The sequence below is a fragment of the Pinus tabuliformis genome, chromosome 2_1 (genome assembly GCF_031772625.1).
Source record: "Pinus tabuliformis cultivar Carrire ecotype Pingquan chromosome 2_1, CPIR1, whole genome shotgun sequence".
Taxonomy (NCBI): domain Eukaryota; kingdom Viridiplantae; phylum Streptophyta; class Pinopsida; order Pinales; family Pinaceae; genus Pinus; species Pinus tabuliformis.
Window position 1 is genome coordinate 301,460,794 of NC_142299.1, and position 16,970 is coordinate 301,477,763.

General features: G+C 38.0%; 1 protein-coding gene across 1 annotated transcript; it reads right to left on the minus strand.

Moving 5' to 3' along the window:
- Positions 1-3,390: 3,390 nt before the first annotated feature.
- Positions 3,391-10,239, minus strand: LOC149200001 (uncharacterized). Its single transcript, XM_089402567.1, has 2 exons — positions 8,757-10,239; positions 3,391-7,025 (listed from the first exon to the last, which is right to left on the minus strand). Exons 1-2 carry the CDS (start codon positions 10,021-10,023, stop codon positions 3,835-3,837), a joined length of 4,458 nt encoding a protein of 1,485 aa, XP_089258693.1. The 5' UTR covers positions 10,024-10,239; the 3' UTR covers positions 3,391-3,834.
- Positions 10,240-16,970: the final 6,731 nt, after the last annotated feature.

Genomic DNA, 16,970 nt, shown 5'->3' on the forward strand with positions numbered 1-16,970 from the left:
TCAACATTACTCACAATATCAACATCATGAACCTTCTTCGCATTTAGAATCAACACAGACTCCTTGAGGCCGAATGTAGCCACTAAAATCTTTACTTCTCATTCAGCAGATAAACTCCCCCCCTCTCTCGCTTCAAACAACATCAAGTCTGAGCACTCTTTACAAATTCGCCTTGCAAACAATGACTCAGTTGAACAAAGCAGAAATCCGGTGGACATCATTCACAGGGACAAGAAGCCCATAATAACGCCACCCATGATTCGACTATATATGTTTTTGAAAAATATTCATTGTCTAAATTTTTTAAGCTGTCACGTCTAGGAAAACATGAAACTCTCCCTTAAATAGGATCCTGGAGCATCTTTTAAAACACTTGTATCTTTGCCTTTATCAGTCATGAAAAACTGTTATGAATGTAACACTGCTAGCTTTTGCTCAACAATATTTTTTTATCAATTTTGTCTGAAATTTGATAGAGATTTGGGAGGTTTGCAAATTTAATTGAAGTGTTCTAAGAAATTTTTTCCGATGGTGGGTTGCATTTAGCCACCCATGGCATGGTCAGGACTCCATATGCGTGAAAGAAAAGTCATTCTTTGCCATCTGTGAGGAGGGTGCCGAGTAGGATAGGGCTCAGTTCTCCCTCTGTTTATACGTGTGCTTGCCAGGCAATGACGCTCTTTTTGACAAAGACGGCGGGTACTAGACTACACTGTCTACCATTTGAATTTTCTGATATTGCGGAACTGTAACATAAAGATGCTTTGAGAACAAAATACTCATGCATTTACTTGATTGAATGAATTAATTCATGTTCAATGCCTATGATATTCACTGAATAGTAAAGGCGATCTGGTTTTTCCCCGTGCACCTGCATACATAGATATTGGGTATATTTATTTTTCTTTTATTTTCAGAACATGGCTTTTATTTTTGAATCACAGAAAGAATTAAAGAAATTTAACAAAAAATAAATAAAAATAATGCAGGGTTTTAACCTCCATCAAATAGCCCTACAGAAAAATTAGACCAAATATCCCTGAATTGGGGATGAATCCGACAATTTATTGACTCAATAATATGTTATTACACATTTTACAATTTTTTAAGGTCCATATAAAAAGAACCATCACTCGGGAATTTGACTGCAAGAAGCGTCACATGGTAATTTCACTTTACAGTGATTTTTTGAATGATATTCAACAACAAACAAAAAGATTTCTCGCGCATTTCTGTCTCATATATACAAGGATAGAAACAAAGTACTTGATTGCAAAGGTAGTATTGAAAACATTGTCAATTTTTCGTCGCAAACTTTTTTGGCCAGCCAATTTTTACGATTTTGAAAAAACATGAATATATTTTGTATTTTCTACTATTTACCGCTTTTACTAGTTTTTTCGCCAATGTTTCCAAGCTAATGTTTTCTGAACCCTCACTAATATTTTTGCGGATGTAGATGTTTTCAAGGCACCAAAAAAGGGATTAGAGCAGGGTACTTGGATCATCTCCAATCTTAGCACGCAAATGGTTACTCTCATATACCTTGGCTATAAAATTACCACAATGAACAGATTCTTAATTCTGATGTTTGCAAAGATGCATTGTCTTTCAAAAGTTTAAACCATGAATTGCTATTTATCAACACAGCTCACCGTTTACTGGAAGTTTTCTCAAAGTGAACCACCTTCATATCCTATTATTGAAAGATATAATTTGTCCTTTTAAATAAAAAACAATGTAATGTTTTTTTAATATAGCTTTATAAAATTCTATCTATTATTGAAAGATGGCAATCTATGTCCTAAATAAAGAACAATGTAATGTTTTTTTTATATAGCTTTATAAAATGTAAGCAAAGCTATTGTGGTGCCACCCTGTGAATGCCACATGTTTAACTTTGACATTATTTTGTACCAGTATTATTGGATACAGTAACGCAGAAAATCCACCCGTTACATGATCGTTATCTCTCCTAGTGTTCTCTATTGATATGTCCAGACATGAATGTGTGTGTTCGTCTCTATCCATATATCTGTCTGTTTCAATAGTACTAGAAAGGGATGGATATCTCTGTTTCAATAGTACTAGAATAATCAAAGATATTTTCCATCATCAAACAACATGCCACTTTTAAACTGATAATACTTCAACCTGGAATGTATCAATCATGACCCTGACATTGATTTTCCTCCACACTTCGTCTTGGATGGTCAAAAATAACTTGTAGGGGCAAGTTGGCAACTAGTTCCAACAATAGTATTTTATGTATCACTTTAGTCATGTCCTCGCATATGCAGAAAAAATTAAAGATACCATGGTAACAGCTACTAACAAAATACTAGTTCTACTCTCTTAAGTTTTGAAATATAGATTTTAACAAGATTACAAGAAATGACTGCCACCCAACATTGTTTCAACACATAATTGACCATAATTGTCCGAGAGGGGTGATAAGCTCTACAGCCAGGTCGGAAGAGATCTTCAACAGTTTGTGCCTCCACTCGTCCATACATGTGACACTAAAAGTACTGGAAAAAAGAGCCCAACATTAGTTACTATAACATTAAAAATAAAAATTGAAAGAAAAATAATCAACTATCTTATACATCTTCCCATATTTGAACTAGTATAGATCCATCTTCATCACAGATAAAGACATAACAGCTTACCTTAATACCTCCAAAAATAAAGCCATCCGATTCTACAAGGCCGGGAATAAAGGATTTTTCAAGAGCAATGTCAGCATGAAAATTGAACTCGACAAAAATCTTTGTATGAGCTTCCTTGAAAATCAAGTTGTTCAATCGAAGTAATTAGAAATTAATATCAAAGAGAGTAACAGTAAAACTGTATTACTTGATTAAGTTACTCATATCAGTGAATGGAACAGACCACTGATTACAGTTCAGGAAAAAAGTTTGGTCAAAGCCTTAGTATGTTGTAACTTCAAATAATTTAAGACAACAGTAGAAACTATACCATACTTGTGAAATGTACTTTTTAAAGCATTAAACCATCATTGCAGAAAATAAAAATGGTTGTAAAACATTATCATATATTGTAAAAATGTAAAATCATTAGTGGCATTCTTTCCAAACAAATTTGAAGAATTATGAAACACAAATTTAAAGTCATGAGTACCAATTCCCCATCCTATCAGAATGAATGCAAGAATTGACCGTGTGAACATGTCATGAAGGTAGGACAGAACTAAAAATTTCAAACTGGGAACTTGCAGAAGATAAAAATGGTTGTAAAACATTATCATATATTGTAAAAATGTAAGATCATTAGTGGCATTCTTTCCAAACAAATTTGAAGAATTATGAAACACAAATTGAAAGTCATAAGTACCAATTCCCCATCCTATCAGAATGACTGCAAGAATTGACCATGTGAACATGTCATGAAGGTAGGACAGAACTAAAAATTTCAAACTGGGAACTCATGGAATTTACCAGTGAAATATTCTGGCAAGTGGAAGTAGAAGACCCATCTGCGTTCTAATTTGCACAAGAATCAACTCCAAATCATCTAGGCAGTCAAGGAGTAATCACATATCCACAAAGCTATGTCTGGAAGAATAAATGAAGACAAGACAAGTACAGGTAAAATGGGATACCCTGCTGCCACTTCTTTGGTAAACCATGATTCAGGCATTGAAACTTTGTTTCTGGTTTTCTGTAAAAACCTTAGGGGCACTGAACAAGCAACAAAATGAGCATTGTACTGGACAAAGATATAAGACCCTGGAAGTGTCTAGGCAACTATGAGGAAATATACAACCCCTGAAGATCTGATAATGGAACACAAAGTAACACTCTTATGAGTTCATAGTTCATGTAATGGTACATATCCCAAAGAAGTACTAATTTCGTTCACTATATCATTGCATTGCATCAGAAGGTACAACATCTGATGTGATATGTCCGGAGGAGCAGATTCTGTGGCATCATTCTCAACAAGTGAATTGACTATTGCATTATTCTCAAGAAGAAGAGATGTAGATATAGGTATATTAACATTTTCTTTTTGAGAATGTTCATCCATGGCAGTCACCACTGTACGGCTGAGTTCCCCACTATCTAATTGAAAGGTTACACGGGCAGTTTCTTTTAGAGTTCCATTTCCCAGCTCATCTGCCTTCTTTAAGCAGGACTTCAATTGAACCACAGGTCGCAATTGAAGTGTGGATTTAGGAGTACTCTCAATTGGAGTTTCTGGAACCCCATGTCTATCCAATGATCTCAGGGAAGCCATATCTTCTTGTGTTACAGCTGGCAGTGATGGAGAGACTTCTTCACTCTGTATTCTTGACAACTTCAGTGACTCAGTTTTGCTCTGCAATGCCAAAGCTTCATTCTTTGGTTGAAAGATCTGTTTTAGGCGATAGCTGACATCTGCTTGACCAAACAAGCTGTTCTCTGTAGCATATTCATAGGCTGTTTCTGCATCAGAGCTGTGTTTAAACACAACTTGAGCAGAACCTGAATTAAAATAAATTCTTGTTCCTGAAACATCCAATGGCCCAAAACGTGCAAACTTTACTTTCAACTGCACTACAGAAGGTAATGCGAATCCCTGAGGAAATTTCATGCAAAGTGCCATTGGTCCTTCAATTGCTTTAGACGAATCAGATGACTTTTCAAAGGAGGATTTCCTAGGCTTTGACTGCTGCTCCTGCACTGATTCTTTTAAATCTGTTCTTGAAAGGACTGATGATTTGTGGCCATTAGGTTTTAAACGAGACCTCTTTGGTATGGATTCCAAATCTTTTAGCTTCCTTAATCTTTTCAAAGAACCAGAACCATCAGACTGCGCATCCAACTTCCGTTTCCTATTTTCCTTTGCCTCGAGACGTTGACTTCTGCCACTTTTTAAGACATGAGGCATAGAATTTTGCATCTTGGAATTTGTTAAGGGAGCAACTTCATTTGGTTCTGAATTGCCATTTTCATCAGCTAAGGGATCCTTGACATTAGGATCATTTGACTCTGACAAGGATGACAAGAGATCAGACTCCCGTCTAGCATTTCTGTTCTTGGTTTCCTGAATATCTCTGACCTCGTGTAATGATTCAACATTTTTAGATGCCTCCAAAGATGAAATTGAAGTCAGACTTTTCTGATAAACCAGAGATCTGAACTTTAGGAAGAAATGAGATACCTTTGATGGACAGTCCCTTTCAATCCCATAAAACGGATCCAATGCAAGAGATAGAAAATCATTCATAAGTAGACAAAGAAGAGATTCAGAATTTTCAGAATCCACTTCTCTACATAGGAACACATTACCTTCAGATTGATCAGACAACATGGGGGCACATCCTTTATCATCTTCTGTCATTGCAGCCCTTCTGTAATTATGAGAAGCAGAATTGACCACAGCTGTACCTGTTCTTTCATCCTTAGGTTCTTCCGCAATGCTTTCCACAACCTCAGAAACTTTACGCCGTTTCTCAGTTGGCTCTATTTCACCAGGCAATCTTGTCTCATTGTTATGATTTTCTTCTCTTGGGTAACTCCTACGACCAGGGGTATCTTGCAGAACTGAAGATTTTGCAAATTTCACAAGTCTTTTAAAGCCTTTTGTTTTCTTAATAACTGCACGATCTAAGCTAGCCGCCAACTCTGAACTTGGCACAACATCAGCATCACCAATACCAGATGAAGATACTAGCAACTCCTTAGCAGTGTTCTTAGAGTCAGTATCCAATTGAATGGCATCAGCCTTCCCTTGTACATCTGGGCAATCTTCACAAGGACTACTCTCCAATCCTCCAGATATACAATCATCTGCGTGTGGAGGTTCATCCATTTCAACAGAACTCAATAATTGGGATTTAATGGAGTCATTAGAGAGATACACAATTTCATGCAGCTCTTTACCACCATTTTCCAATGCACATCCCACATTGTTTTCAGTTTCTTGATCCTTTGCCAAAGACACAGGTTTACAGGCTAAAGGATGCACATTCGAATGAGAGTCTTGGGTTAATGCAGTACATACCCTGGCTGAAAACCCAACATCAGGTTTTTCAGTTGTTTTAGCAGCAAGTGATGCTCCATTCTCCTGTTGCACACCATTTGCTGATAATGATTCCTTCTCAGCACCCACCAAACTTTTCTGCACTCTGTGTAGCTCATCTAATGTATCCATAGTTTCAGTGTCTTCTACTTGTACACAATTCCCTCGAGGACCTATATCATCAATAACCATTGCCACTGGACCCATCTGTTGATTTTCTTCACATGATTCATTAGCAATAATGCCTTCCCCTTCAGCTTCAAGGGTCTTGCCACAAATAGAATTCTTAGTAGAACTGTTTGGAACCATAGCCACTTTTTTCTCATTCTTCTTCTGAGAAGCTTTAGATGATCTCTTTCCATCTTCCGCTCGAGATACAGAACATTCAACCAATCCTTTTGTGGAAGGTAAATTATCTGACAAGGATTTTGAACCAATTTCATTGGGTGTCGCTGCTTCACACCTATGAATTTCACGCAGTTCTTCTTTTTCACCTGGCTTGCTAGCAAGCACAGACTTGTCCAAATCATTCTGCCTGTCCAGAAGTCCCATATGCAAGGCCTTCGTTACAGCTTCCTTTTTTCTTGATTGAGCCTCTCCAATACTACCTCTCCCTCTTTGCAGGTTTTTCTTTACCTGATTCCTATCTTCTTTTGTTCCAATGGACTTAGGTTCCTCAGTGTGAATTCTTTTTTTAAAGACATATTTACTGATATCATCATCTGTCAAAGATCTTCCTTCTGCCAATTTTATATTCGATTCTGATTTTTGAAGACCATTTGCCTGTACCAAATAATTCATGAGAGAATCACTATTTGTGGCAGAGAAATGTTCTTGAATTCCCTCTTGCCTTTTGAGCAAGTACCTCACTTTCTTCTCATCAGTTTTCTCAGGCAAACTAGAACTCTTAGCTAGATCCTTCACTTTAACATGCCTTGGCCTTTCCTTCTTTTCATCTACTGAAGGAGGTTCAACTGTAGAGTCCCTGCAGACAACTGATAAAACACACATTGACAGTTGCACAACTCAGAGATTTTTCAAGTCCAAAAATAAATTAACATAACATGGTTGCACAAACTTCGTGACACAATCAAAATATAGATAGTTTCTTTCATCTGGAGAATCAGAATGCAAGACGTCCATGAAAAAGCAAAAGGGGCATTACAAGCACATAAATCATCAGTTTGATCCAATGTCACGAACATCGGCATCGAGATAAAATCAACAAGGGTCTAAAAAACCATAAAAATCAGGAAAATATCAGTGAAAATCAGCAAACATTGACAAAATTAAGATGCCATAAAAATATCTTTAGAAATCGGCAAATATCGGCTAGGCCAAAAAATTGTGATTTCAAGATAAAATCAGGATGTTGTCGAGATGTTCAACATTGGTTTAAAATTTAAATGAATTTATGCATATTCCTCTAGTAACCATTAATTACCAAGCTATGATAAATTTTAAAAGTAGAAAAAAAATAACTAGTTTAGATGAGGGTATCAATTCAGATAAGATAAGATGATTTTATTAATGTCCACATATTTGATATTACAAAGTAATAGATCAATAGAACTAGAGAATACAAGCAGTGGAGACAGCTAGAACAATCCCATTGCTAAATGATATCAATGTACAAGAGCTATAAATGACAGCTAACCAAGCCCTAAGAGGTGCAAGGCACTGGCTCAACATCAGCATCACAAGTAAATAGAAGTATAAGAGAGAGAGTAGACATCCCTGTCCTAATCAAAAGCTGTGAAGGAGCCAGGAGGATGCTTTCCCACTGGTCCTATGAAAAGCATTTTTCAAATGCAGCACAAAGTGGCTTTATAGGAGTACCAGCCCAAATCTACCTCTCACAGATAGATGGGCAGTTCAGAGTTATGAAAGACATGTGGATCCAAAGATTTTGGAAAGCTCATGCATCCATAAACACAAGTTCTTGAAGGATTGGTTTTTAATAATAGTCTAACAGCTAAGGGTCAGGCTTCAGAGATGTCAACTGGTTGATTTCTCATGGCATAAGTAGTCAGGCGTCCTCTTTATTGCTGCAAGGTCACCTGAACCTTTTGGGACAGATTTGCTGCAGAATATCTTATTTTGTTCATTTTACCCCACTGGGGAGGAGTCATATTTGCAGACAGGTAAATGATTACACAGGTATTTCCTCCTTACAGGAGAGACGGTAACTGGCTACTTTTAATGGAGAAGCTATACCACTTCACCTGAGAAAAGTCGTTTGGTTCAAATCTGACCTAAGTGTTCTGTTTACAGATAGATAAAGGATTTATAAGGAAAAACTGGTTCTCTTTAGATTGGGGTCAAAGCAGATAACGCCCACTCATCCTCGCCCATATCGGGTAAAGCAATATGAATACCTCTGCTACGGCCAACACGTAAGATTGTATGATGTACTATGTTCTCGTCATTAATAGAGGAGCTAAAACACTTCACCTGAGTGAAATTTCTGGGATCAAATCTGACTTAGACAATCACTTTGCAGCTAGGCTAGGAATTTGTATAGAAGATATTGATTTTTTTAAAGTTGGATACAAAGCGGACATGCTTTCCCTCCTTGCCCGTATAGGAAGGGGCAATATGCATGCCTCTCTGCCTTGACCAACAATGTGAGATTGTGTGATGTATTATGTTCCGAGCATTAATGAAATAGGATGCATTTGTTCTAAAAACAAATAAACATGTATTCACAAATTTTTCTGGCTTACCTTGAGGTTGAAGCTCAAGTTCATCCGAAATATCATCTGTGCCAGCATCATCAGAGCATGTGGAAATTCTCAGGGCTTCTCGATAGTCCTTGCCCCGGGAAGTCACGGTGGCAGCTCGGTACGCAAGTACTTCAGCAACACATTTTATCCCCGAAACGGATCTGTCTTCTGCGCTCCAGGGTGATACAGCCATACGCCTAGCGAAAGAAAGCATTATCTCAGGATTAAATTTAGTCCTCGCCCCGTCAATTTGCTTCTCCGTATACACCCCCGGCGTCACGTAGCCTCCTATGTCGACCATTACATAGCCCTTCACTTTCGCTGGCTTGAAATAGCTAGAATTGCGGCATGGGCACGTCAAGCCCAGCGCAGCTCGTCTTCCCAACTCATCGACAGACTCTTCCACCGCCTTGGTGAAAGTGCGAGAGGTAGATTGCTTCGACTTTTGATCATAATTTGGCTCGAACGGCACCAGATCAGATTCCATAAACCACCCATAGCTACTGTCCCCGAAGAAAGCAATCAACATATGCCCCGATTTTCTTTTACTCCGTGCCATGGCCGAGGCAAATGCCGGATTGTACACCTGACCCGGCCACCATGGATGGGATTTCACCTTTGCCCAGACCATGTCTCCCTCACGAAATTTCGAGGTTAGGTTAACATCATAGCCACTCTCCAGAATAGCTTTATCTCTATTCTTTCCCTCTTTGAAAGCAATACTTTTCTTCAAAATCCTGCCCTCTTTGACAGCAATATTGTTCTTTAAAGGAGTATTATCGTCAATGTCGTCCATATTTTGAAAATCTTTCTGTTTTATCTTCTGATGATCCCCTGCTTTACTCCGGATCAAAATTTTCCCTATTGGAATATTGTCCTCCTCCTCATCGGCGCCTGAACAAGATGATTGCAAACTAGGCATATCGACACCGCCTTTATTATTCTCCATAACCCTGGCCTCTGGCGGCTTCATTTCTCCACCACCCAAGCTCTCGCTTTCGAGCATTTTGACCCCTCCAGAAACCCTAGATTTATCATTTTTCCGCATCAACATTTGTAACGGCACATTCTCTGCATCGACCTCTACGGAAACCCTCATTTCTTCAACCTTGGGTGTCAAACCCTCTCCTGCACCAGAAACCCTAAATCGTTTATCGTTTTTCCTCCTTTCTTCACCATTTTCGGATCTGAGACCCTGTAAATTGTGCCCAGATGATGTTTCCGCCAATCTCCTCATTCGCTTGCCTTCGTTCCGAAGGGAAACCATCGTGTTGGATACACTCAACTGAAACAATGACAAATTCTACAAACAGAGATTCAAATTTAAGAGTATTTCGGCCCATACCTTCAATCACGATAAATAGCCGAATCCCTATTGCAATATTTCATTGCGTTATGGGAGTTCTCGGGGCCATTCGCATTATTTATTCCTCTTCGTGGTCGGCTTCTCCTCTGCTTCAATACCATAAAGGGATCATTGGAGCTTTCTTTGGGCGTCGAGAGGATTTTCCCTCGCTTACCGGACCAATAGGTTGGGAGGAGAATTACTGACCACCCAGGTTTCCGGTTGGTTCCACTTGACTGGTTGGTCATCCTCTAGACTTGGATAAGATTTTGTGCTTCTTACTCTGCTGGGGTGATTTGCCACCAATTTGGGTTTTTCTCTTCCAATTTTGGCTTTCACTTATTTGGCATTTAATATCGATTTTGACCATGTCAATTTAAGTTAAATTAGTTACTCTTTTTTTATACACGTAGATAATTAAAAAATAAATAAAATATTTGTTTTAATTCATAATTAAGTTACTCTTTTTTATAGAGGTAGATAATTAAAAAATAAAATATTTCTTTTAATTCATAATTTTATTTTATAAAATTAAATTATTATTTTGAGAGAAGTTTGCCCGTTTAATATGATAAAAATGGTTTACCATTTTGACTCGATTAAATTATATAAAAATAAAATTAATAATTTTATTATAATTACAATTATAATTAGGCATGGGGCAGCTCAACTCACAATGACTATGTAAATAAAATATTATGTGCGATTCAAATCTCCTTATAAAAAGGGAATACAGTTTATAATGGTTGTCTTTCAAATTAACTTGTGGCACGTGAGTATAACAATAACCCAATTGTCCATTCCTCTAGTAAACTATATATATATATATATATATATATCAGCGTAGATCTATTTTAACTCTGAATCTATCAAGTGTCGAGAGAGATTAAATTTCTTGAAATGCAAACCTCTTTTAGAATGAAAAGAGATTTGATCTCTCTTGACTCTTGGTAGTTTCAAAGTTAAGATGAATCTAGACTTATAAATAACAATGTCTTTTTCTTTTTTTTGTAAATCCCCACAAAATTTTCATTAATCAAAGGATGTTATCAAAATATACATGGCTATAAACCAAATTAACTGCAAGTGCTCATAACAATGTCATAAGCATGGAAAACATAGAGATTTAATGAGTTAACATAGTTATTTTATTTTAATTTTAATTTTTTTAACCATAGTGAATATGTTAATAAGGTTATGTTATTTTAATTAAGTCGAAGGCTTTTGGCTATAAACAAGGGGGTAGTGCAGAAAAGGCGGATTTCCCAGGTTTCGATCTTGAGACCACCCATCGTCATGCATCAAAGCTTCGCTAAGGGTGTGGACGGCAGATCAAAATGCCAGAAGGGGTCTGCATCTGACCACGCGGTCTTGGACCTGAAGGATTGGCTTTGCGACCGGATTAAAGCCCCCCTGTAGTTTCAGAGGACAGTCTCGAGCATCCGCCAGATCGCAGAAGACGTCCCTCCGTTTGCTGGCCGCGTAGGCTGGTACCCACAAAGCCATCGCTTGAGAGGGGGCAAAGGGGGTTTCGGCCCTATTCAGAGGGGCGCCGTCACTAAGGCAGGCCAGACGAAGACCAGCACTCTACAGTCGCTTCATGCCTGCAAAGACGAAGGGTTGCATGGGGCAGACCCGCCTATGTACACATTTGCATGGCCCGATCCCTGTAGATCCAGGCCGGATCTCTCAAATATGAGCAAGATGCAAGACCTCCAGGAGCTCAGGCAGCTGATCGGTGGTTATATGCATCGATCCAACAAAGGGTTGGCAGATCGTGACAGGCAAAAGGTAGAATGCCACAATAGAAGCTCAGATCTGGACGACCGCCGACAGCGAGATCACAAGGCAACCAGCAACGTCACCGTTTCAGGCAGAGCATAAACTCAGCTAAATTGCAGACACCAGGTAACAAAAACTCGTTTTCAGATTTTCATTAAAACCCCAGAGACGAAATCTTCTTTAGTATGGGTACATGCAGAAAGTACTGTGTTGCAGCTGAAGCAGCAAATATGTGCATTGACTAGATACCCTAGCCAGATCCAACACTTAGTCAATGGCAGATGGTCTCTCCAAGACAACAGAAACATGGGAAGCTATGGGATTAGCCCAGGAGAAACCATTCTCTTGAACCTCAGACTGAGAGGAGGAGCCCCTCCTCAGGGTCAGATAAGCAGCTCAGGGGGAGATAAAAAATCCTTAGGAGGGGACAAAGGGAAAAAGACAGCATCTCAGCAGCAACCCAAAGGAGGTTCCTCCTACAAAAACATTCTTCAGGGAAACAAAGATACAGGGTCCTCTCCAGATCAAGGCAGGTATACTCCTAGGCCATACATAGTAGACCAGTCAGGGCAAACCCCATCCCTAAACTTTGACTCTACAGGGCTTGATGTTTTCGTTAAGTCCTATGAAACGCAGGCCCTAATCTGCCGTTTTAACAGTTTCTGGCCAAAACCAATGGATCTATTCCATTGGATTTTCACCACTTGGACCATGGAATGTGATATACATTTATGCTCCAAGGGATTTTTTATAGTTAGATTCGCATCCTCGGAAGTCAGAGAACAATCATCAGAGATGGGCCTTGGTTCTGGGGAACATCGGGGCTGTTCATGACCCCATGGTTCCCAGATTTCGATCCAAACAACATGACTGTATCCAAAGTGCCTGTTTGGGTCCGTCTATACAACCTCCCCTTTCACTTTTGGAGTGAACGAGTCTTGGAAGGAATTGGGAACAGCATAGGGAAATATATCAAAACAGATATGGAGAGGATTGATGAAAGGGTATACACTTTTGCACGCATTTGTGTGGAAGTAGATCTACGCAAAGGGCTGCCAGACAACATAAGGCTGATCTACAAACAACAAAACTGGCTACAAGCACTAGACTATCAAAATACTGCTTTCAGATGCAGGCTCTGCAGGCAGACAGGACACCTGCAAAGTACATGCCCAGAAGCCAAAAAAACAAACAGTAAAAAGACGCAGAAAGGGAAGCAGAGGAAAGGATGGCAATTTCCCCCCCTGACTCAAATGATGAAGAATCAGAAGCAGAAGAGGATGACACCCCCGCAGAGAATACAGAGGTATCCCAAGAAATGGAGACTCAGAAGGAAACTACATCAAAAAACAAGATCACAAAGCTCCACCAAAATCAAGTAGAGAAGACAAGCGAGGATCAAAGCATGGGAGGGATCAAACGGCATCACCACTCAGATACTTCAGATTCAGACAAGGAAACAGCCCCACAGAAAGCAGAAACACAGTTAGTCATAGCTTCGATCGAGCCCACTCAAGGAGAGTGGCGCAAGGTCGAAAAGAAAAAGGGGAGAAAAACTTGAAGTGTGAGTTTTTACTCACTGCCAGAATTCAGTTTTTTGCCTCATTCTTTCTCTCCCCTCTCTTCTCTTTTCTTTTTCTTTATTAGGCACGTTAGCCTTCAAACGTTGCGTGGGGTGCGACTGCACTTGAGCCCATATGGGCAGCTTATGGAAATGCTTCAATGCATCTGCTAGTGTAACTTTTCATTTTTTAAATAAAAGGTTACCGTTTTTTTCCTTGGAAAAAAAAAAGTCGAAGGCTTTTTTATTGTAAGGTTTATCCTCACGACACTGTTCAGATTTGTCGTCCCTGACAGAGAATCTGAACAGTGTCCCTCCAAACAATAATAAACTGAGCGGATTCAAACTAACAACAGAAAACAGTGGTGGGTTTGCATAGCCTTGCTGCTAACATTAATCCGCTAATTGTTTTGTTTTGAGATTCCATCATAGATGGTTGGAGTGGACATTGAAATTAATCTCGGTATCAAACTGTGGAAGAGATAATAAAAATTTAGTTAATTTGATAGGAGCTTTTGCAATTTCTTATCTCATATATCGAAAATTTTCTCAGCCTCCAATCTAGTAAGGAGGGATAAACACTCTCTAATCTATTTTTATTGGAAAAGGCACTTCTAAGAAAACTTGAAACCGATGGTTTGGAAAACCACTTTTGTACGCGCCTTTGCTATCTTTATTAGAAAAGGCACTTCTAAGGAAACTTTTGCACAAAACATGTAACAAGTGGTTTGGAATTGTACACGACTTAGCTTTCAGAATCTTGAACACGTGTCCCTCCCCCTCCATTTAATGTCGTCAACTTTTCTTTACACGATAATGTGCAAATACTAGTCATTATTATAAACTAATTTTAAAGACATGTCTTTGCACAACAATTGACCATTAAAATTTACAAAAGTGTGCAATATCTCTTTTTGAATTTGAGCATATGACTTTTTAAAAGGAAGTACTATTTTTTAACCACGAAAACTAGTCAAGTTGTAAACAATCCAAAGATATTAACATATGATTCTAACTCTTTTTACACAAACAATATATCAAAAATGATCATCAAGTAATCATAAATTATTTGAAAATAATATCCACTTGTAAACAATTAATCTCATATTAACATGTAATTCAACTGAAAAGTATTAGACAAATGATGTATAAAAAAATCCGAGTGTAAATCATATTGATCCTCTAAGACTTACCATTCAGCTTTCATTAAACTAAGATCCCCCTTCAATTAGCCATCTACTAATAGGTTTTTCTTTTTTAAAATATACATAAAAGACATGGAAATAAACCTACTTGGAGACTCCATACATCATTAAACAAACATTGCAAAGTGAAATTTTCTAATGCAAACACCTTCCTCGTCCATTTTTAATGCCAAAAGAGAAACTTTGAGGACCTATAGATGAGTTACTCCATATTCCAAATAGTTTAAAAACTATGAGTTCAAAGAAGTTATTAAAACCATGTCTCAAGTTGGTGTTAAGTGTTAACAAATGAAAGTTGAAAAAGTGAATTACACCTCTATCCCTTCCAATATGAGGATCTGCCTAGGAGGCTCCATCAAAAAATGTCTCAATGCTTACTCTTATCAATGGTTGTTACCCCAAACCTCTTTGAGACCTTAACATCCTTAACTTGATTGGCAAAGCTAATGATATTTATACATTGTATGGCACATTGAAAAAAAAAATCCTTTGAAAATATTTGCATTCATGACAAATCGTGTATTATCTCGACCAAAATTAAAGGTAATGTTGGGTATCTCTTTGTGGCAACATTTCAACAACAATTTTTTAGGTCCTCCTCTATGGAGTTCCTTGACCTTACATTTCTTAATCCAATAATGTCGTTAATTTTCTTCTAGATTTGTTTAAAAAAGCACAAGACACTATTAGATGACAATTTGTTTCTTTGCTTGCCTTGCACAAACTACACCAATTTGGACCAATAGTAATTCCTTTTTTAGGATGTCCTAGATAAGGACTTTATTATTTAATAAAAACCACATTACAAGTACATGACTTAGATGAGCATTTGAACCTCCACATTGTCGGGTTAATCTTAACATTGTCATAGAGTGGTTAATACAACCTTGATACAAGCATTGATGAGTTTACCAATGGTAGTTTACAAGCAAATGATATTAGGTAACCCATTGTATTTTCCCAAAGTATTAGATATGAGGAAGCCTATTTAATGGCTTGGAATACTCTCTTGTAAAATGCTTAAAGTATTATGTGTTGGTCTAACTAAGGATCAAGTCTGGAGTTAAGATGGAACAAAGTTGGTACTCTTACATTCCATAACAACATCATTGCCATATTTTTTTTTGAGGAAAAATCGCTACTTTCTATTAATAAAAATAATTTTTTACGTCAGTACATGCACAAGTGCACTCGTTTATTTTCCCTAATGATCATTGGTATGTGCTTAAAGCACTCATCGTAGCCTAGCTACCAAAAATAACATTTACACAAATGAACCCAATTTCTCTTTTTTACCTTTTTTTCTTTATACTTTATGTCAAACCCCTGAATTTGGAGTGGCCATTACAATTGCCAATTTTTCTCCTAATTTTGCTAGCACTTCTTTATCTAAGTTTGAACTCTCGAAAGCATGTGTTCACTTTGGTCCAACTGCTCCTTGGTTGTTGTCATCTTCCTCGTGTTGATTTTCCAGGAGTCTGGATCATTGCTAAATTGGTGGCTTTCTTGGCATGTTTGGCACGATCCTTCTGCCTCTTTTCTCCCTCCTCCACTTGGGAGCCTTGTTGATTATGTTCTTCTAGTCGTCAATGACTCTCGTCCATTTCTTCATCTTTGTCATCTAAAGAAGGCGGATTTGGAAATTTCCATTCCTTTTGCTTTTGCAATCTTTTCTTCATCCTTTTTTTTCACTAAAGGGCATGAATTCTGCAAGTGCCCTGTCTGATGGCAAATCTAGCACCTGCAAGCAGTATTTAAAAATCTAACCGTTGTGTCCACTTGAAATCTTGATGAACCAAATGGATGTGATTTGGTAGGCCTTTGCTTAGGTCTATGTTGGGAAAGGTAAAAATGCATGTTTCCATGATTTCTTGATCTATCTTCAGAAATCTCTCGAATGAATTTCCAATGCCTTCTAAAACTTAGTGATGCCAAAAAGGAAGAAGGAGATTATGTAACCTTACCCATACCGGCATATTCGTACCCACCATTGTTGTGCCATAAAAATCTGAAAATCACGGAGTTACGAAGAGACCTGCCCTTCCCCAAAACCATGGTCCCTCATTTATGACATATTCCATATCTTTCTAATTGTTGAATTGAACCACAAAAAATCCCTTCACACACAGGTAAATATCACAATTGTTGGTCTAGATGAGGAAGATCCATAGATGTAGATATTTGAACTTGAGCTAGAAGCCATTAAATCAACAAGTAAGAGCTTTGGTTTGGAGAATGATGAAAGGACCGCACACTTTTGGCAATTTTACTAACATATCTGGTGCTTATCCATCTTCTCAACTAGGTAAGGATCTGGGATT